The sequence below is a fragment of the Phaseolus vulgaris genome, chromosome 11 (assembly GCF_051622355.1).
Source record: "Phaseolus vulgaris cultivar YP4 chromosome 11, ASM5162235v1, whole genome shotgun sequence".
NCBI lineage: Eukaryota > Viridiplantae > Streptophyta > Magnoliopsida > Fabales > Fabaceae > Phaseolus > Phaseolus vulgaris.
In genome coordinates this window covers 10,804,152-10,825,247 of record NC_143508.1, presented here as the reverse complement: position 1 = coordinate 10,825,247, position 21,096 = coordinate 10,804,152, and the positions used below count along the sequence as shown (strand labels likewise).

Below are 21,096 nucleotides of genomic sequence, written 5' to 3'. Positions count from 1 at the left end.
AGTTCATAGCGCATTATATGTTGTTGAAAATGTTATTAAACAAATTAAATGAAAAAAGATGAGTTTTTTAGTCCTAATTATACTGAAATTTTAGTAAATTAATTGATCAATGATGTCAGGATAAACCATCATTACATTTTAGAGACTGTTAATATTAATTTGATTCTGGAAAGATAAACTATGTATATATACTTAAAAAAGAATTATATGTTGTCCATTAGTAGTAGAAACATTGCATAATTCAGTGCCTCAATCATATATGAGGAAGCATAATTTTAGTGGTGGATGATAATTGAAAATTACAAATATAATGTCCAATCATAAAACCTCGACATCATAGCTATAAAGTCTGCTAGTTAATGATTGTGATCTATCAAATATAAAAACAAATATGGCCAAGAACTCTTAAACCATTTTAATTATAGACATTCATATATTATCATCCATCATGTAATTTGACACTTCTGTTTTTTTAATTTATTAAATGAATATTAAAAATAGTAATTATGATTTAAATTATCATATTCTTTACTTTGGTGAAAATGAATAGTACATTACCTCTTTACTTTGGATTGACAACATACAAATCATTTATTTATTTATTTTATTATTATTTTGTTTAGATTGCTCACTCGTGTGTAGAAGCAATTGATGTCAATTGTTGAGTTGACAAGTCACTTTCATAGTTTTTAAGCTCACAACAACCACAGGAGGAGTCCACACAAATTTGGACTGCAAATTATAAAGTATTAAAAAATCGTAGAATTGTAATGGTTGTTGAGTGATCTTACAAGGCACTTTATTACGGAAATATCAACAAATCAAATAATGAATATATACCAATAGATAGTTGTGCCCTCAATTCAGAACATCAGAATCTTGGGAAGGTGTAGGAAGCCTACCCTCTAGTTAGGGTTTAATTTAGTTCGTAAATCACCTAACCCAAAAAAATATTATTCATACTGATATTAAGTATAAAATAGCATTAATTTCAATCTATTTAATAAAACCATATTTAAATATCTTTATAAAACTGAAATTATGATTTTTAAATAGAACTAGTTGGGTTTTTTTTCTTATATTCAATTGAAGTTTTCCTGAAAGCAGGCAAAAATAGAAAAATCTTACATAATTTACAATGAATTCATTCAATGTTCTCGTTTGGACTACTTAACATCGCTCATCCAGGTAAACATCATGTCGGCATTGATGTCTTGAAGAAAAATGAGGGAATAAAAGAGTGACAGCTAAATCCAGCAATGAAGGCTTCATAAAATAGAACGCAAAATTCAAACTTTTAACTTCTAACGTAGACAGACAGACATGATCTACATTCCAAAAAGAGGGGCAGGGCCACCACAAGTAATAAATCCATGTCCGCCTTGGAAAATTTACTAAAAGTGAACCCTAAAGTTAAGGCTGAACATCAATTACATGAAGAGCAGGGTTCTATACAAATCCTGCCAGTGGCTTGAGAGAAAGGAACAGTGTTCAATATTTCACCTTTTTCTTTTTGGAGCTTGAGCAGCCTTCTTCCCAGATGTAGAAGCAGCTTTACCTCTACCACCCGATGCCTTCTTGGCACTTGAATTACCCGTTCCCTTCAGTTCCAACTGTACTTCCGTGGCTACATGAATCAATATGTATAAATCATAAATCACATAAAAGTCCAATAAATCAACCTCCAATGCAACATGACGAGCACCTACCTTTTGAATTCCAGCTTTGAAGATCGGATTGCAGCTTCTCGCCCTTGGCGATGCCTTCTAATGCATTACAAGAACAAAACTTGTAAAAAGAAATCAATTAATATTAAAAGAGTAATAATAAAAGCCACATAACTTACCCAGCTCTTCTGTATCAGACGTGTTCTCTTCTTCACTCTGGTCCGAGGTGTCACCTTCCCCTTTTTCGCCTCCTTCCTCGGCTGGTTCAAGTATAGCAGCAATCCGCTTCTTAGGGGCCTTCTTTACACCAGGAAGTGTTATTTGGTCGGCAACTCGAACCACCCGAGATTTGCTTTGCTCTTTGTAGGCTTTTGTCAAAGCTGACTTAATGGCAGGCTGTATGCCATCTAGTGGATTAGGATGACCCTGATGCATATAAAATCAAAACACTAACCCGAGGTTGATAGTAGTTTGCAGTATAAACAAAACATCAAATATAGTTAAGAAACCTTGAATTTTGATAACTCTACTATAGTATCAAAATCTTCCTGACTGATAGAGTATGTATTCATGAATTCCACAACTTGTTGAACCGCTTCAGCCTGGTCATTTTTCCAAAAGGGCAATTCAATTATGTTCAGCATTCCAGCCTAAAACATTGGACATATTTAGAATTAAAACAATACATGTACTTCCAACCTTAGGCAGGGTTCGTAGGGGTTCAGTCAATCGTTTAAGAATAAGAGTGAGATATTCCATGCGAATGGTATCCCTGCAACAATGTAGTGAAGCATGATTATAATGAGTCTACTGGACACTGTTGTAATGGAGATCACTGGAGATGTAACTTCCAAAGCCTTATAGATAACCCCATATATACAAGACCAAACTATATCCCAGATTTGTATCATATAAAACGGAAGCACCAAAGCTAAGATTGACATTATATTCAAAAATATAAAGCATAATGACAGACAAATTCACAGGATTTGAGCTGCACTTGATTTCTCACCAAATTTGCATGTATTCACAGAAGCATTCAGCAAGTAACCAGGTGAAAATAAACTCTTACAAAAGGATGCGATCTGAAGGTAAAATATTGAATTCATATTTACCTTCCTGAACTAGATTCACGAGAAGCAAGAATGTGAACATGAAGATCATCCAAAAGCCTAAAGTTTTTGCCCATTGTCGAGTTCTTCCCAAGCCATCCACCAAACCGGTTGAAATTTCGTTCTCCCTGCAGAATATAATACAAGTTGTGATACAAAACTAAAAGCAAAATCAGATGAGTTTAATGAAAGAACCAGCATAAACAAACAAGACCTACAAAAGCCAACCATGCATAGGGATAACCAAAACAGGTCAACAAATTTACCCTGCCAAAATGGGTTGGGTTGGGTGGCATGACTGAACCCACCAACCTGCAAAAGGAACCATGACATCACCTTCAACCTTATTATCTGAAGATAATAAGGTTGGGTCCTTTCTCCTTATATGTTGCTCTTCTTGCATATATTTACCCAATGTAAAACCAACACACTTGACTACAACAAACTCTCCCTCAAGTGTGTTGGATACGTAGTGACCAACTGAATACTATAATAGCACGATGACCACCATTATGATATTTCTTTCATACAAATCACATATTTTATTTATAGCATATTCGTATAAAAGCGCTCAACAAGAGAAAGTGAATGTTGTAAGGAACACTAATCAGATCCAGAACTGCAGAATAGAGAAGACTGAAGTGAAAGATGGGTGTCGCTGGAGATGGGTGCCTCTGCCACTCTCAGAAGGAAGGGATTCTGGTGCTCTCGGGTTTTTGAAGGTCTGTAAGTTAACTTTGTCCTCGACCATTTTCAATTATTTTGAGGGAAAACATGAGATTTTATATTTCCTCACTATAGCAACCCTTCTTTATGGGCCAAAAAATTTAAAACAGCTGACACGAGTACAAAAAATGCATTCATATCATGTACTGTCACAGCTGAAAGCTGCTCAGCCACACGCTGAATATGCCATTGATAACTATGTTCTATCCCTGAGCCCAAAATAAAGAGAGCAGCAAGATGGGAATGACATATAGCTACAGCCAACACAAGAAATTCTGTACCTGTTCAAGTATTTCTCTTTGCCCGTGCAACAATGATGCACTGAAAAAGAGAAAGATGAAAAAGTGAATAGATAAGCAGCTAGCTCGAGCAAAATCTAAAAGAAAAATGTTACAAGGCTACTTACGGAATTATGCAGGTTGCTGTACAACTAGCTTGAGAGAGCTGCCACTGTCGATATCTGCGAATCTGAACATTCACTATATCCCCATCAGCAATAGACTCAGCAGCACGGGCAATCAGGTTCATGCGTTTTATGCCATTGTCATCCTTACCAGCCAAGCTTGGTTTATAATTAATATAATTTTCCTGCAATGCATAATGCCGTAAAGAATAGTTATACAAAGAATATTTGAAACACAAGCTACGGTTGCAGCATTCAAGAATAAGATTGTGCAAGGATCAATTTATCCTAGGGCAGGTTTCAGATATATTTTCAGGATACTGAATTCTAGCATATAATTGGTATATCAATCAATATTTATATATAATACCATACCAATTTTAACCAAATTAACTTTAATGATCCATTCTGTAATATTCTTAGTACAAATGTAAAACTTCATAAAAACATGTGAAATCAAATTTTGTCAATCAAAATTGAATGGGGTTAATGTAAGAAGTGTTATCCAAGCCATTATTCACCAATTTCTTCAGACTGTTGACCTTCAAAGATAATAATTTAAACAAGCTAAATTGATAAAATAATGAAAATGAATTATAGAACCTGAATAAGAAGAGGAACAAGATCAGGATCACTCATGCTAAGATTTATCCTCTCATCCATTCTCAACTTCCCAGCATTAAAACCAAAAAGCCTACAAGAAAAGAGATGTCATGAAATTAAATTTTGCCACAACCTCAGTTAATCCTTCAGATTTAAATGAAATCATAGCCATGCAGACCACCCCCCCTCCCCCTGAAACCATATCAACTCAGTTTACATCCTAAACATATTTTTTCTTAACCCCTCAAAATAATGCCTCCACTTAAGTCCCGTTGTTCCATTGCATGTCTGTCATGTGTGATATATCTCAGAAAAATCTAACTATGAATAAGCTGATATTTTATTCCAAGCCTATTTCAGGGGGAATAAAATATTGTTTTAGTCCATTAGGGAGGCTCATTGGAATTGTAATGCCATGAATGAAGGCATGAGATATTCAACAGTATATGATGAGTTTAAAGAGTAGTACAGAAACAAAATAAATATTATACTTATCAACAGCCGTGAATGGTGAAATGTCTTCATCCTTTGCATTGGTAAGAAAGCGTTGTCTAATGTCATCATAGTTGATAACAGACATAGAGAGGCTCATATACTGTAACTGGTTTACTGCCATTCGCACATCCCCATTAACTCTTTCTGCTAGTTCCTCAAGTGCAATCTGAAACAATCATGGTGTGAACGATTCAAGAAAAGAGGTCAGTCAATGCAAATAAAATATTTTATAATTTGAGAGATGGATATAAATGGTTCAAAGTAATTTTGAACCGTCAAAGTCCACACAATTAAAATTAAAAATCTGCACAAAACAAGATGGAACTTCGTAAGTCATAAAGAAAACACCTCATTAACTTGAAGGCCTTCAGCCTTTGCAACATCCATCAACCTCTTTGCCATCTGACATGAATAAAATATTAAGTTCAAAACTCTCAATCCTCAGCTTAATTGTTTTAACATGCCAAAACAAACTTAAGAAAGTAAACTTCCATGTTGCCAAATAAACCTGCATTCTAGGCTATGCAGACTACTACATATGAAAACTAAGATAATAAAATCCTCAAATACGATGAAGCACATATCACTTAACAAAAATAAAAATCACTTTATGATCTAGAACATGGTTATCAAACTCGTTATCTAACTCATAAAATTGCGAGTTAAAGATCCCAGCTCCCCACACTCGATGAAATTGTGGTGGACTAAAGTAAAACGCGACCAAACTCACAAGTTTATGATCGAGTTGGCAAGATTGATTATTCTTTGTTCTTTTAAGTGAAACAACTTAAGTTGTGTTGTTGTGGCTTGCAAAGAAAGAAGAAAACACAATTGAAGTTATGTTGTTCATGAACAATGACTTTCTCTCTTCATAGAGATGTTTTTCCGTTAAAGATGCATCAATTGTCCTGTGGTAGAGACCTAGACTAAGTCAATTAAATTGTGGGACTTGGGACTACTACGCTCTTTAAGTAGCAAGAATTGTACCTTGACCATTAGGTAAAGTTTTGGCCTAGTCATAAACACTCGATCCAACACTTCTTTGTTCACGATGGTGCTTTTGACACAAGATTTTGGGAGTTGAAGGTTGTCAGCATGGCTTTCAAACAATGATTTGTTCGTCTGCTTGCATTGTTGTGTGTTCCTACATAAAAGTTTGGCTATTGCATAACCATGATCTTCGCCTCCTTGCCTACTAGCCATTCTCACGATTTGTTCTACAATTCTCTTTGCACCTTTGGAATCTCCAACTTTCAATTTAAGGTAGGCATGGCCTTTGAACTAAAAATTTTGCACAACCGTTGAAATGGATCTTTCTCCTTGCATCATTGAACGTAAACTGAAATTCATATTTTTTATATTTACTTTTTATACTTCCAATTTCCTAATTTTGCAGTTCTTATATTGTTAGTACCATCTTATAATCTAATACATCTAGGAGTCGATAAATTTCAGCTGAGGGCAAAGGTAGTGCCTCTCAATTGCTAAAAGTAGAAGTAAAATGGTACATATTAGGTGGAAACACTAGACCGATATTTAATGATAGATCCAAATATAAATAAAGTTGTATTATGGAATCCTTATATGTCTTAAGCACAACAAAGGAACATATTTATTTATATATATATATATATATATATATATATATATTATGTACATTGCATTAAATAAGATGGGCCTAAACTTATATAGTAAAATACATCTAACACTCTCCCTTGAGTTGGTGCATATAAACCAAATTCACCAAGCTTGTTACAAATAAAATCAATTCAAACCCCAAAGGATTTGGTGAAAACATATGCTAATTGATCATTAGAGTTAACAAACTCAATAGTAATGTCTCTAGATAAAATCTTTTCACGAATGAAGTGAAAACCTATCTCAATATGTCTGGTCCTCTTGTGGAATACTAGATTTGAGACAATATAAAAGGCAACCTAGTTATCACAAAGGAGAATCATTTGCATAACTTCTCCAAATCTCAATTTTCTAAGTAACAAGTTGAGCCAAAAAAGCTCACAAGTGACACAAGCCATAGCTCTATACTCTCTTACTAGATCTAGCCACTACATTCTACTTCTTGCTTTTCCAAGAAATCGAATTATCACCGACAAAGGCGCAATATCCAAAAGTGGATCTCTTGCTAGTGGGAGAGAATGTTCAAAATGCATATGAGAATGTCACAACTCGAGTATGATTATTGTGTTCATTCATATAACAAACATTTTCCTGTGGCTCCTTTATTGTGCTTTAGAATGTGAATGATTGCATTCCAATGACTTACAAATGGAGGATTTAGAAATTGAATTACCACACTGAATGCAAAGATGTCAAGACAATTGATCGGGAAGTAGTTCAATTAACAAACCATGTACCACTCAGGATATGAAAGTGACTCTCCCTAATTTAGCATTGGGATCCATAGGTGTGTCAAGGTGCTTGGAAATCATTAGCCTAGACTCCTTTAAAACCTCAATTGGTACCTTCTGAGATTTTACAACTCCAATCTTAATTTCGAAGAAGTATCTAAGTTTGCTAAGGTCTTTTGTCTAAAAAATGATGACAAAAGTGGACATTCATTAGTATACACTACTAGGTAGATACACCCAACCCTTAAAATGATGATAAATTGACTTGGAAGGTGATAATTACTCTCACTTATATATTACAAATTGATCTTATCTGTAGTTGATGTGGGATCTCCAACACATGCCCTCATTGAACTTCGTTTAGTCCACCATATTGCATGTGAGTGCAAGTTATCCCTTGACGTACATTCTTTTGTCCCCTTATTGATTCCTCAACATTAGTATCTCAACATGATGGCTATAATTTCTCTTGCAAAGTAGACAAAGGTTATCCTAGGTGTAATTATTGTCACACCCTCAATCACACAAATACTCTGTGTTTTGCCATGCATGGTTGCCCTCCTTGGTCAGTTGTTGATACCTAGGCTACCCTTCTTCCTCCTAATTCCATTATTGCTCCCTTTGATAGTTTTGGACCTCTAGCTCCCTTCCATGATTTCTTGAAATGGTATGAGAAATGTCAAACCTCCAATTCAACTACTTTCATTGCAGACATGTGTGCTACACTTATTGGTCTCACTCGCTCCACCTTTATTGGCCCTTGGGTCCTTGGTTATGTTACATTGTAACTATAAATTCTTAGAAAATGAACTTTAAGTCTAATTTCAACCTCACAAAATCAGTTTGAAAGATAAGATTTACAGTCACTTATATATTATGATATGGACATATCTCTAGTTGATCAAAGATTTCCAACACATTCTCTCACATCGAAGATTAGACATGATCGTGGAAACTCAACCTCACAAAATTAGCTTGTAAGGTAATGTTTACACTCATTTATACAGTTAATTCGACCATATCTCTAGTCAACGTGAGATTTCCAACAAATGATAAGAAATTATATGATGGAATCCTTGTGTGTCTAAAGCACAACAAACGAACATATTATATACATACATATATATATATATATGTGTGTGTGTATTTTGCATTACATAGAGATGGGCTTAAGTCCCTATAGTAAAGTATATCTAACAAATGTTATTGCTAGACTTGTTATGAATTTGTGTTATTTCCTGTTGTTTGAGCTTATTTAGTGGTAATGAACTACTATTTTGCATTATTATGGAATTAAAATGTTCAATCATTATGTTATTTATAGGTACTTTGATAATTTTTTAAATGAGGTTTCCAGTTTATGGACCTCTCACTGGTTTATGTAAACTTTAAAGTTTGACAACCTTGATGTAGAGAAAAAACCTGGTATTCAGATTATGCACCCCATCTACGTCACATATAGAGGGGAAGGGAATAAAACAGGATAACCAGCAACAAATTATTTGCCAAAAAATAAAAACCAACTGTAATCACTTCCCTCCCAAAAACAATTAAATCAATTCCACAGTTGAAGCAAAATGTTACATGTAAAAGAGTTATATTTGGCTGGAGGTACTTCATTTAGTATCACTCAATAAGGACTAAATATTTTTATTGATAAACACAGAAAGACCTGTTGCTTTGTAGGCTTCCGAAAACTTAGAAGCAAACAGTAGTTCACAAGGCTTTTAAGTTTCTGGCTGTAACGGTCATTGCAAATGCAGATAATAGGAATTTTCGATATCTTAATGCTAGCAATAAGATCAGCAACACCACCCCTATCACCAGCTGACATCCCATCAACCTCATCCATAATGAGCACAGATTTGGAAATCTTGGACCTGAAATTTACAATTACAACAATTTAACAAGGTGCATTATGGACTCACAAATTACATGTTATGATGAGAAATCAACCGCTCCATATTAGCACCAATAGACTCATTGGTTACAAGCTCCTTAACAGAATTTGTCTTGCTTCCACTAATTCCTTTCTCAATTTTGCTATCAGCTTTTCCACGGCTATCACTAGCATTTACCTTCAATGCATGTACAGACATAGGTGAGAGAAATTACATGGTAAAATACCTTTTCCAAATACATGAATTTACCAAGAAATATTGCCACCTCTATGGCTTGGAAACCAAGCTGCTCACAGACCAACTTTGCTGAAGTTGTTTTCCCTATACCAGGGGTTCCACTTAACAAGACAGCTTTTTTCAAAACAGAGTCATTTTGCTTTTTTCCCTTTTTTTTGTTACCAGTGTCTGAAAATTGCTCGTTCCAAGCTTTCAACCAATTACGAAGTTGAACAATCTGTACGTTACATTTAAGAAAGTGAAAACTGATTATTCAAAATTCAGGTATACACTAGAACAAAATATAACCATTAAAATATGCCAATGAAGACTAGTGATATACAAGTGACTGGTTCCCTATGATATCCTTTGGATCTTTAGGTCGATATTTCTCTGTCCACATCACAGAAGATTCAATAGTAGTAGCAGCCACTGGCTTAGCCTGCTTAGAAGGTGAGCGTGAAGACAGAGGAACTGCATTTGTTGATAAGGGAATGCAACTCAGAACATAAACAAACAAATACCCTTTGATTGTAATAAGTTAATTTTAATCTGCAGCTAGTTCATGAATATCGAAAACAAGGATAACTAAAAGCACAACCAAACAATGCAGAAAATAGAAGCAGCAAGCATAACTTCTTAGGGCTTACCCTTAACTAGGGGTTTCGGAGAAACTTTTGGTGCTACTGCAACAGCCTTATTCACAGGTTTCTTTTCTGCTTGTGAAGGAGATTTAGCAGGTTTTGATGCACGAATCATATCAAACAATCCATCCTCCGTGAGGAAGGACGTTCTATATAGAAATATGAAATATAGGTCGTATCACAATGTAGACAGAAACTGTTTTAAATTCTTTGTAACAGCTTAAATATAAGAATGCTAACCCTAGCTCTTTGGCCTTTTCAGACTTCCGCCCCCCAATATCTTCATCACATAACAGATAATTCTGCAAACAAAGGGTGTTAATTAGATACTGATTATAAAATTAAAATACACTTGAATAAAAACCCTTATGCAACCGTTTTCTTGCTGACTGATCCAGTGACACGGCCACCATGGCGTTTAATCAAATCTTCAGCTTCTTCACGTTCCAAACTGTAAATATGCAGAACAAAAAATAAATAAAGTCTCAAACTAGCAAAATATGATGTGTAGACCTAAACATTCAAAAATAGAAAGAGAAACAACACAATGTCAAAATTAATCGGATAGGGGAGGATAAAAGACGAGCAATGAATACACTGCAAATCAAGTTCTGAACAAGCAAGTGAAGAAAAATATAAGAAGGCTATATAAAAAAATATATAGAATTCAACTACCTATCCAGTGTTCCACTGATCACAAAAGTCAAGCCAGCTAAACAGTTAGGAGCACCTTCAGGGACTTCCTGACACATAACAGAAGTCTTAATGCACTGACAAAAAATTTTAAAAAAATAAAAAAGATCCAAAATGCTTGATAAATTTGAACCTTTTCTCCTTTGTGTGGGGGATCTTTTCTTTCTCCAAAATTCATGAATCCACCCCTACCGCCCCCTCTACCTCTCCCAGGTGCTCCTCTTCCACCACCACCCCTTCCAGCAGATTTAACAGCAGAAACAGCACCTTTGTCATCATCTTCATCACTTTCTTCCAAAACTACAGATTTTTTGGGAATACCCCGACCTGATCCACTCTTCAATTTTTTTGTCGGAGTGGCCTCAGCTAACTTCTTTTTATTGGTGGGCAAGACAGAATCATCTCCAACATCTTCATGAACTCTCTTAGGCTCTGGTGTATCTTCACTGTCCTTCACATTCTTTCTTTTAGCAGGTAACTCCTGCGTTTCCTTCTCCTCTTTCACCTTTTGCTTGTTTGTGTTAAAATATTTGCTAGTTACCCTCCTCCCTGAACTTTCTTGACCTCCAGCCACCTGCAAGAAGAGTATAAATCATATTCCCTCTCCGCTCAACAACTTTTTGTACATTCAAATACCCTACCATCCCAAGTGATAATAATTAATTCCTTAAATCGCCAATCCCTTGATGAAACCTACAACAATATTCAGCTGAAAAAAAAAACACGCCAAAACAAACAAAGCAACGACATAAAAAGGTTTGCTATTATCGATTACTTATACGAGCAAACAAACCTCAACAAAAAGGTATCCCAAAACGATATTTTGGTTCTGAGGGCAATGTAATGTAAGAACCAAATTTTCGTATTTTTCGAATTCCGTTATTTTTTTCCATGCATGCCCCCATTTTCATTAAGCGATGGAAACAGAAACTAAACCTACACTCTAACTTCAAACCTCAGAACAATATTTGCATTTAAAAAGTGAAAATAAATAAATAAATAAATAAATAAAACATGCAGCAGCACACTCACATTTTTCTCGGGCTGGGGTTTATCCGAAGAAGGCTTGGGTTGATTGGAAGGCTTGGAGGGAGCGGCATTGTTTCCCTTGTCATGTGATTTCATGAACCACTTCCTTATATCACTCTACAATTCCACACAGAGAAAAAATAAATTATAAGGTAACAAATTTCAAGGTGCAGGGAAAGATAATCGAAACGCAAAATAACGGTTTTTAAAAGGTGCAGAGAACAGAAGAGAAGAGAAAGAAAATAAGAACCCTAACTTACCATCTCTGTGTAGGGCGGGAGAACAGAAAGTTTGCACACCTGAATCCAGACTCTGTCTTGTGACTTCACTGCAACAAAGTAATATTATTATTATTATTATTTATTTATTTATTTATTTATTATTTAAAGAAACTTCAGCTTGTTTTGAAAGGAACATTTGAAAACCGGTATATAAAGCATAAATGTTAGTTCTACAACAGAAACAACGTAAAAAATACTAGAAAAATATAATTAACTTTTCTTAGTACCATAGAAATAAATAAAAAATCCATAATCAATTAGAAATAGTAAGAATGAATGGTTTAATTTATTTAAGAAAATAAAATGTTTATTTTTCTTCAGAAAATAAATATTTGTGAATTGATATCTGTTCAGACTTCAAATTTTATTATTGGTTTTTCTTTCAGTGCAGAATTTTAAAATTTAAATAAATTTTTACCCTTTAATTTGGGATTTTTTTTCTGTTTTCAATATACACATTTAATACATAAATCATGTGTATTTATTTATTTCTATTTTGGTATTTTTACAGATACTGACTTATTCTTAGAAACTAAAAGTAAATGGCATTTATATTTCTTAATTACTTTAAACAAAAGTAATTGAAAGACATTAGTTTTAAATAAATAATAATTTCAAAGATTTAAAATATACTTAAGTTATTTTAAAATGTAAAATAGTTAAAAAAAATATATTAATTTTAGTGATTTTTTATCGTAAAAATAGTTTTGAAAATAAAACTTCTCCCTATTTAAATGAATGAGAATTTTTTCACTCTTCATATATTTTGTTTTCGTTTTTGTTGTGTTTCCTACTTACGAAGAAGTTATATTTCATAAAACTATTCATTTTCAGTTTTTCATGATAATTATTGTTTATATTATGTCTCCCCTTCAATTTCCACCTATTCAATCATTACACAAACGTATTCCACAAAATTATTCATTTTTCATGGTGGTTTTTTTTTACACACTGCTCCTTCACTCTTAGCTTATGCACAATGTCGTGTTTTACTCTCCAGTATAATATTTTTGTATCTCAAATCAAACCATAAGGTAGAACACATTAGTATTTAGAATATCAAACCAAACCAAATGTTCATTTTGCTAATCAATGGAAACAAACACTAGTAGCCACTACTAAGAAGCAAAAATGTTTATCAATGGAAACACTAGTCACTAATGGTAATGTGGAAGCAAAACTCGTTACAGGATTTCAATTTTAAACTAGGAATTTAAGATCCATTATTGATGATGTTAATCAAAAACTTCCTCAACTGCCAAGTCAACATAGAAAAGAGAATCTACAGAGCTTCATTTCAAGTTGTATACGGCAACAAAAGGCATGAGAACACTTCCCATCCATAGTTTACCATCTTTCTCTTCCACTTCACTTACCGCTTTAACAACTTTCCCCTCACTGTCCTCCAATATCTGCAAAATTCTACCTTCAGGGCTATACTTAATAACTAGTGCATGTAGGCGGCCTCCTATGTGAAGCAGGTAATGGAATTTTATTGGTATAGGAAGCTTGAGTATGATTTTCCTTATCCCTGAGGGGGCATTAGCACTATAGTATCCATACTTATACCTTCTACAATGAAGAGCTACCCAAAAATCACCATCTTCATTGACTCTCACATTGTCAGGATATCCAGGTAGAACGGCTAAAATCTCTGAAGTACCAGCTTTTTCTCCTTTCAGCCAGTATTTACGTAACCTGCATAACAAGAAATGGTCTGAGAAGGTGACTTTTGCAGTAACTTGAATTCAGATATAGAAGCAATTGCCATCAGCTAACAGCAACAATCAATAAACTGGATTTGCATCATTTGCAACCTAGAGAGATCTATTACTATCAGGCTAAGAGTAAATAAGAACTAAATTTCTTATGACGAATTGAGTATAAAGCATGCTTATATAAAGGTAAATAACAACGATGGGGAGGAATTCATAGGTTCTCCAAAGCAAGAGAAGTCTTTTGCAATTAGAAGAGTAGCATTTCGATTTTGTATTAAGAAATAGTCTAGTGGAAAACACATTGATGATGAGGTTTGACTATATGAATCACATGGCGTCATTCAGCTTGGTTTAAGACCAAATATTATAAAATCCCTTAGCATGGTCATTCAGCTTGATTAAAGAGCAAATATTACAAGATCCCTTTGTGAAACAGAAAAAAAAAACTAAGCTAGAAGTTTTTCTTGCTTTAAGAGCATATAAGAAATTCTACATGAAAGATTAGTATATAGAAAATGCAGAAATATGTATATTAGATTCACCTGCCAACAACCCCTTCACAAAAGACAAAGAAGGAACCATCCTTGCTTAAGGTAATGCCATTTGGGAATTGAATGTTCCTAAGAAGAACAGTGGTTTCCTTAGTGGCTAGGTTGTATCTCAAAACCTTGCCACTATCATCCCCAGAAAGTACCAGTTGAAAGAAATTCCTGTACAACAATTATGTCAGAATCAACAGAACAAAACAGATGGAACAATACAATATAAGCGTTTCAAAATTCGAAGCCCAAGATCAGGTAGTAGATTGGATCTTTCTCCTTAAATATTATTCAAAGTTGTTCTTTTCTATAAAATGTAGGACTCCCACAAACTCTAACAATAATAACCTTTACATACATTTTAAACAATAACATGCCATTTCTTAAAACTGAATGTGTTTTAGAAAGAAAAATAACCAAACGTTGCATTTATAGTTATTGGATTTACTTCAGTTATTGACTAACGCGTACAACACTCCCCAATAATATCATGCCCAAACCTCCATTAACAAATACTAATGTAATCACTTTTCTTCACTTCTATGATGTGATGTGTGGCAACATAAGAGTTCAACATTCTTAATAATGACATCAATATTCCCTTTTCAGCAGTGGTACATTATAATTATGTTAGAATACTTATATCCAAACGGTGACAACTTCTAAACTTGCAACTCTGATAACAAAAAAAGTCTACCTCCTCGGATAATGAGAACTGCTCTCTGTAAAATAAACATTCCCTTCCCCGTCAACATCAACATCATTAGTAAACTTCAGTGGAATCCCTTCAGCCTCAGTTACAAGAGATGTTGCTAAGCCACCCTCGGGCCCCACCTTCAAGAGCCCAAAATATGCATCAGCAATGAATAAATCACCTGTTTTCTTGTCAAATCTGAGTCCCAAAGGCCTTCCACAGATATGCTCAGTCTTCACATAACTAAATGGGGTTGCAGATGCTATAGGATTACATATCTCCGACCTGTGTTTAAAATCAAAACATAACCATACAGTGGAAACCATATTGTAACATTTAGTCATCACTCCTATAAAAACTCTTGTGCTTAAACTTAAATAAAAAAATACACTGGCATGTAAAACAATCATCTCACAAGAAGGTAGCGTCTCACAACAATGATGGAATATGAAACGTGGGGTGGAAAATCAGAGACTAGGAAAAAAAAGGCTTGCATTGATAGTTCTGTTGGCATCTTCAAGTAAAGAATTGATAGATTTTGCAGCTATGGTGGATTTGAAATAGGCTGTTTAGTTACACACTTTTCATCCTTAAAGAAACTTATTTTCAAAGTAACGAAGGGACGGGGTGACCCAAAGGTACATGGTCAACCCCCCAAATGTTCTAACGTTTTTAATATTGCTATATTAAAATAATTGTGGCACACCCGAATTACTAGCTCAGTACCTCTCTCGTTAATTTCAAATATTTACTGTTAGTATTTTTATTCAAATTACAATCTCACTGGAACAATAATCAGTGACACTCAAAACTTTCTGCATCCAATTAATTGTTTAAGTTCTAACAAAGCCCAAAATACAAAATACTGAAAAAGAGAGAAAGAAACTAACAAAAAATATATATAAGAAAAAATCACTAAACAATGATATCGGAGGGAGTTGAGTCATAGAAACCTCGACAACTACCTTTTATTAAAATCTTTCCAACATCCTCAATTTCAACGTGGTGTAACATATTATAAGATTCAAGTTGTTCCTATAACAAAATCAGTTTTAAACTCACATGTCTCTTTAAAAAGCCAACAATATTATAATACACAGTTTGCAAAAGGAGGCTCTTCCGCTTATCTCAAAATAGACACTCTTAAATCTTAATAATCTTAATATGCATTTCAAACACCATCATCTAAGTGGATAAAAAAAAATCCCACGGAATTGCAAAAACCACCATCTGCATTTGATATTTTTAATAGCTAAATTAAAAGATATTTTTGCATTATAAAAATTAGTTATATAAAAAAAACATTCATCATATAAAATATATAAAAGTTACAAAATCTGTCCACCGACATATGTGATCATGTGCGCATCTTACCAAATGCATAACAAAATTGCAGCAACCGTGTAGAAAAAAAGAAAGAAGAGTAAACAATCACGTCATCCACTAATAGAAAATGTATTATCCATTACCAAAATATAAGAACAGGTTATCATCCGAGAAATTAAACACTTGTAATTGCCACATATCTCGTTAATACTGGAAAAAGTAACTAACCTCACAAATCGGTTTCGTGTTTGATAACAGAATCAGTTATTAAGATATTATTCAGTATAAATAACTTATCAACGAGTATTCTTATTTACTAAATAGTTTTGATCTACTTTTACTCTATTATTCTAAAACTCTTATTTGACTTTAGCTTCAGAACTCAGGTGAACCACCACTAACCATAAATCTCGGTGAATCCACCTCTTAGAACTCGAACTCATTCTCGGGATTTTCATTTTCTACTACAAAACTAGAGTGCAGAATGAAAATGGGCGACAATTTAAATTGAGAATTTGAACCGTTTTAGAAACATAGTTAAAAACAGTGAAGTGGTGAAGTGAGGTTGTACCTATTGGGAGAGGTATAAGCAAAGTCAACCCAAGAGTGAGAGTTCCAGAAGACAATTCTTCCATCAGCGAGACCAGTGTAAGGGCCACGACCAAGAGGATCGAAGGCAATGCTCTCTGGTCCCTGCACCTCGTTCGCAAACTTAATCTCCGACTTCTGCAACAGATTATGTTTGTCTTGGTCGGTGGGAAACTCCGACCATGGGGGCAGGTCCACCCTGGTGGCCTGGAAGTCCGGTAAATGGGCTATTGGGCTGTGGTGGAAGGGGTCCAGCCCACAGTAGAGAGCAACCAAGAGGAAGACGATGGCAAGGCCTCGCAGCAGAGTCATGGAAAAGTGGTTCTGAGAAAGAAATGGTGAAAATAAAGAGTTGGATGAAACAAACTAATAGCAGGTGTGTTGGGTAGGTGGCAACGCATTTGCCTCGTGATACCTAAAACTCTTCAATGCCCAACGCATTTTTTTCTCTCTCATATTTTTGAATTTCTAAATTCACCAACTTCGTAATCTATTTATTTTCAACTACCCAAACCACCATTGTTATTTATCAAATTACACGTGCTCATTAACCATGGTCATCTTACACAGTATTATTTTTGAAAAATTGATTAAAATTTGATTTTCAAGGACTGAATTCTCATTTCTGAATAGCATCATTCTATTAAGGAAAATCACTCAAAATTTGATTGTTCTTAAAAGGGGATGAAATTGTTATTGTATGACGTTGAGAAAATAACCACTTTCCACTATTAAGTAACAATTGATTTTTCTGTTTTATTTACTTTTGTTCCTGTTTTTCCTTTTTTTTTCATTCTCTTAACGTTTGAGGTTCCAGTCTCATTTCAGGTTCTAGTCTACTGAGAGAGTCTATTGAGAGTTTATCTAAAAAAAAGTTATGAAATTTTTTATTGATGAATAGTAATTAACATGTATAACCATGATTAAAAGAGTATTATTTAATTTAGCATATGTTAATTATTTTTTTTATCTTGATGTATTACATAAGTTGGTCAATCTACATCTAATATCATTTGAGATTGTCCTCATGTTTGAAGGAAATATTTTCTAAAAAATCTAGATGTGATTGCTTTGTATTTCGAGATTAGTGAGGATAAGATTGAACGTAAGTATATATAGATTCAATGTTGATGGAACATGTTTCATTATATATTAGAGTATTATGTCCTTTAATGTGGGTTAATTACCCGTCTTCAAATATTTCACATAAGTTGGTGGGTATGATAAGTATCTAAAAAAGAAAACCTCTAAATTTTCAACTATAAATAGTGTCGCCAAAAATCGGAAACTATTCAAAATTTTACCCTAATTTTGGTGGACTTTTTTTCTCAAATAATACTATTCCCACTTTTGTTTTCTCATCTAGCACTGTTATGAAGTAGACTTATTAATTGGGAGTCTTTTCTAATTATCAGTTATTTCTCTTTTATTTTATTTTTGTATGTTATGATTCTTGTATTTTATTTTTATTTTATTTTTGTATGTTATGATTCTAGTATTTAATATTGATTATTTCCTTACATCGACTAGATATTAGAGCCTTTCATTGTATATAAGTGGGTGCAAACCTCACCTCATTGAGCCGGTTTTATGCCCATAAAACCGGCTCAATGAGGTGAGGTTTGCACCCACTTATATACAATGAAAGGCTTTAATCTCTATTCGATGTGAGATCTCTAACAAGCACCTTTTTGTTTTTACTTCTCTATCTAGCACTGTTTCTAACTTCTTTTTTTTCTCTCGGATAACACTATTTTCATTTTTAAATATTTATAAAATTGTAGTGAATTTAAATATTTATAAAATTGAAATAGAAGAAAATTTGAAATTTGAAAATTGAAAATTGAAAATTAAATATATAAAATTTATGAAAAAATATCAATACAAAGAGAATGAAATAAAATATTTTATAGATATTTTAATGTAAGTAAATATTATGGGTAAAATAAATGTAAACCCTAAACCATAACCCATAAACCCTAAACTCTAAACCATTAAACAATAAAACATTTAACCCTAATATGTAAAGCCCAACACTAAAACCTACACCTAAACCCTAAGAAATTATAAGAAATATTATATAATTTGACACAAAGGAATTCAGGCTGGAGGGGATGTGAGCCATGTGTGGGTTTGAGCCAGTAAATATTTTTTTTCACATGTAAAGTGACTTTTAAAGTGTGGTATATGTCTGATGCTTGGGCTGGTAGAACTTTTGTGCATTGTGATAATGCTATTCAACATTTTGAACAAATAAGTTTTATGGGTCTAAACTACTTGGGAAATTGTGTTTGGAAATGTATGTGGATTTCCATTATTTGGGGAATTTGGAACCATAGGAATAAGATAATTTTCAATAATGCAGTGGTGGATTCTGTTGAAATTTTTGCTTTGGCCCAAGTAAAGGCGTGGACATGCGTAAATTATAAATTTCAAAAGTCAAAGTTCTCTTATTTTGACTGGTGTATTAATGTATATGAATGTTTAAAATCATTACATTAATGATTAACGTCATTTCTCTACTTTTGGTTGAATTCTCGGTTTGCATGAGAGGAATTTCATTGGGGTACAACTATAGATACAATGGTTGTTTGGAAAACTACAGTAGATAACAAATAGATAAAGTCTTTCTTTTGAGCTGACATGCTTATATTCTGAAATTTGACTAAATTGATGGATTTTTTTTATAGATAATTTGATTTATGTATTGATATCCCGATGTTTTTTAAAGAAGTTTAAGTTTATTATAATTATTTATGCAGAATATGACTATGTTTTGATCATTTTTATGTGAAAACCTCATTTTTCTAGCATAAGAGATTTTTGTATATGGGTTGGAATACCCAAATACTCTTATTTATTAAATTTTTATTGTTGATTAAAAATATATATTATATAATCATATTTGTTGTTATAATTTATGACATATATTTATATATAACTCATTATTTACATAATATTTAAATTTAAATATAATTTTTTTCTTAATTTTTATTTTAAAATTATAATTTATACATTTATTTTTTATTAAACCTAATAATAAATTTATTCACGTAATTTTGTTATTATTACATACATATCATCAATGAATAACTTAATTTTTATTTATAATTTTTTAAACCATCCAGATAATATTTTTTTATTTTGATATCATTTTAAATTTTATTTTATTTCAATTTTATAAATATTTAAATTCACTATAATTTTATAAATATTTAAAAGTGAAAATAATGTTATAAAAAAAAAGTAAAAAATGATGTAGATATTAAAATAAAAACAAAATTAAATAAAAGTGAAAATAGTACTATTTCATAAAAAAATTTGATGAGATTTTTTTAAATGGATAACAATAATTCAAATATATAGAGAGTGAATTCTGAATAAGTTTTTTACGTCGATAACATTGTATCGGGTTGTGAATTTATCTCTCAAGAAAGAAAAAAAGAGTGAACAAATATATTTTTCTAAAAACTTTTAGCACATGTTTATTTGTAAAAAGAATTTGAAATGAATTTATTAGGAAAAGAAGTTCGCATGTGTGTGTGCAAATGTTATCATATTATCTATTTTATTAAATTAAAATTACTAACATTTAATTTATCTTTTATTATAATCTTTTAAAATTATTAGAAAATAACTAATGTTTGGAAAATAAAATAGTATTATTGAAATTTTAATTTAAAGAAAACCTTTTTCAGTTTTTCAATATTCATGAAAAGGGAGACCATTTATATCATTGGTAGTTAATGAAATAAAGTATTTCTAATTATTTTTTCACTTTTCAAAAAATTGTTCTATATCTCTTATAATATGCTTTGATAAAAAGTATGATTTCAAGTAAATTCAAAATTTTGAATTTGATTTTTTTATTCAAATTGTTTTATTCTTTTAATATTTTATTTTATTAATTTTTAATTTTTTCAGTTGTATAAAATGTTTTAAAAATCATCGAAGGTAAAAAATATTTTAATACTGGATAATATTTTGTAATTCAAAAATATAAATAGATTATCATTTTCCTCGAGATTATTTTTTATTAAAAATATTAAGTTTTTTCTATTAACGTCGAGAAATGTATTTATTAATAGACTA

The 21,096-nt window shown here is 32.6% G+C and overlaps 2 protein-coding genes across 2 annotated transcripts; both read right to left on the bottom strand.

The window, feature by feature from the left end:
* Positions 1-1,248: 1,248 nt before the first annotated feature.
* RFC1 (replication factor C1) lies at positions 1,249-12,251 on the bottom strand. Its single transcript, XM_068632883.2, has 22 exons — positions 12,119-12,251; positions 11,862-11,975; positions 10,963-11,403; positions 10,812-10,879; positions 10,512-10,587; positions 10,377-10,438; positions 10,143-10,285; positions 9,836-9,966; positions 9,542-9,730; positions 9,332-9,453; positions 9,048-9,255; positions 5,355-5,408; positions 5,003-5,172; positions 4,512-4,602; positions 3,912-4,093; positions 3,787-3,826; positions 2,783-2,907; positions 2,367-2,439; positions 2,177-2,269; positions 1,847-2,093; positions 1,710-1,766; positions 1,249-1,627 (listed from the first exon to the last, which is right to left on the bottom strand). Exons 1-22 carry the CDS (start codon positions 12,119-12,121, stop codon positions 1,500-1,502), a joined length of 2,817 nt encoding a protein of 938 aa, XP_068488984.1. The 5' UTR covers positions 12,122-12,251; the 3' UTR covers positions 1,249-1,499.
* Positions 12,252-13,169: 918 nt separating this feature from the next.
* LOC137826654 (protein STRICTOSIDINE SYNTHASE-LIKE 3) lies at positions 13,170-17,504 on the bottom strand. The gene is made up of 4 exons (XM_068632757.1): positions 16,988-17,504; positions 15,094-15,375; positions 14,400-14,567; positions 13,170-13,837 (listed from the first exon to the last, which is right to left on the bottom strand). The coding sequence occupies exons 1-4, from the start codon at positions 17,314-17,316 to the stop codon at positions 13,432-13,434; spliced, it is 1,185 nt and encodes a 394-aa protein (XP_068488858.1). The 5' UTR covers positions 17,317-17,504; the 3' UTR covers positions 13,170-13,431.
* Between the last annotated feature and the right edge of the window lie 3,592 nt (positions 17,505-21,096).

Bases quoted from the DNA above. Each gene is read 5' to 3' on its own strand.
- RFC1 (XM_068632883.2), bottom strand. The intron at 5,409-9,047 runs GTCTTTCTGTGT...TATTCATGTCAG, and splicing joins GGAAGCCTACAAAGCAACAG to ATGGCAAAGAGGTTGATGGA. The intron at 3,827-3,911 runs GTAAGTAGCCTT...TCTCTTTTTCAG, and splicing joins ACAGCAACCTGCATAATTCC to TGCATCATTGTTGCACGGGC.
- LOC137826654 (XM_068632757.1), bottom strand. From the start codon at position 17,316: ATGACTCTGCTGCGAGGCCTTGCCATCGTCTTCCTCTTGGTTGCTCTC. The intron at 15,376-16,987 runs GTACAACCTCAC...TTTTAAACACAG, and splicing joins GCTTATACCTCTCCCAATAG to GTCGGAGATATGTAATCCTA. The intron at 13,838-14,399 runs GTGAATCTAATA...CTTGTTATGCAG, and splicing joins TGTGAAGGGGTTGTTGGCAG to GTTACGTAAATACTGGCTGA.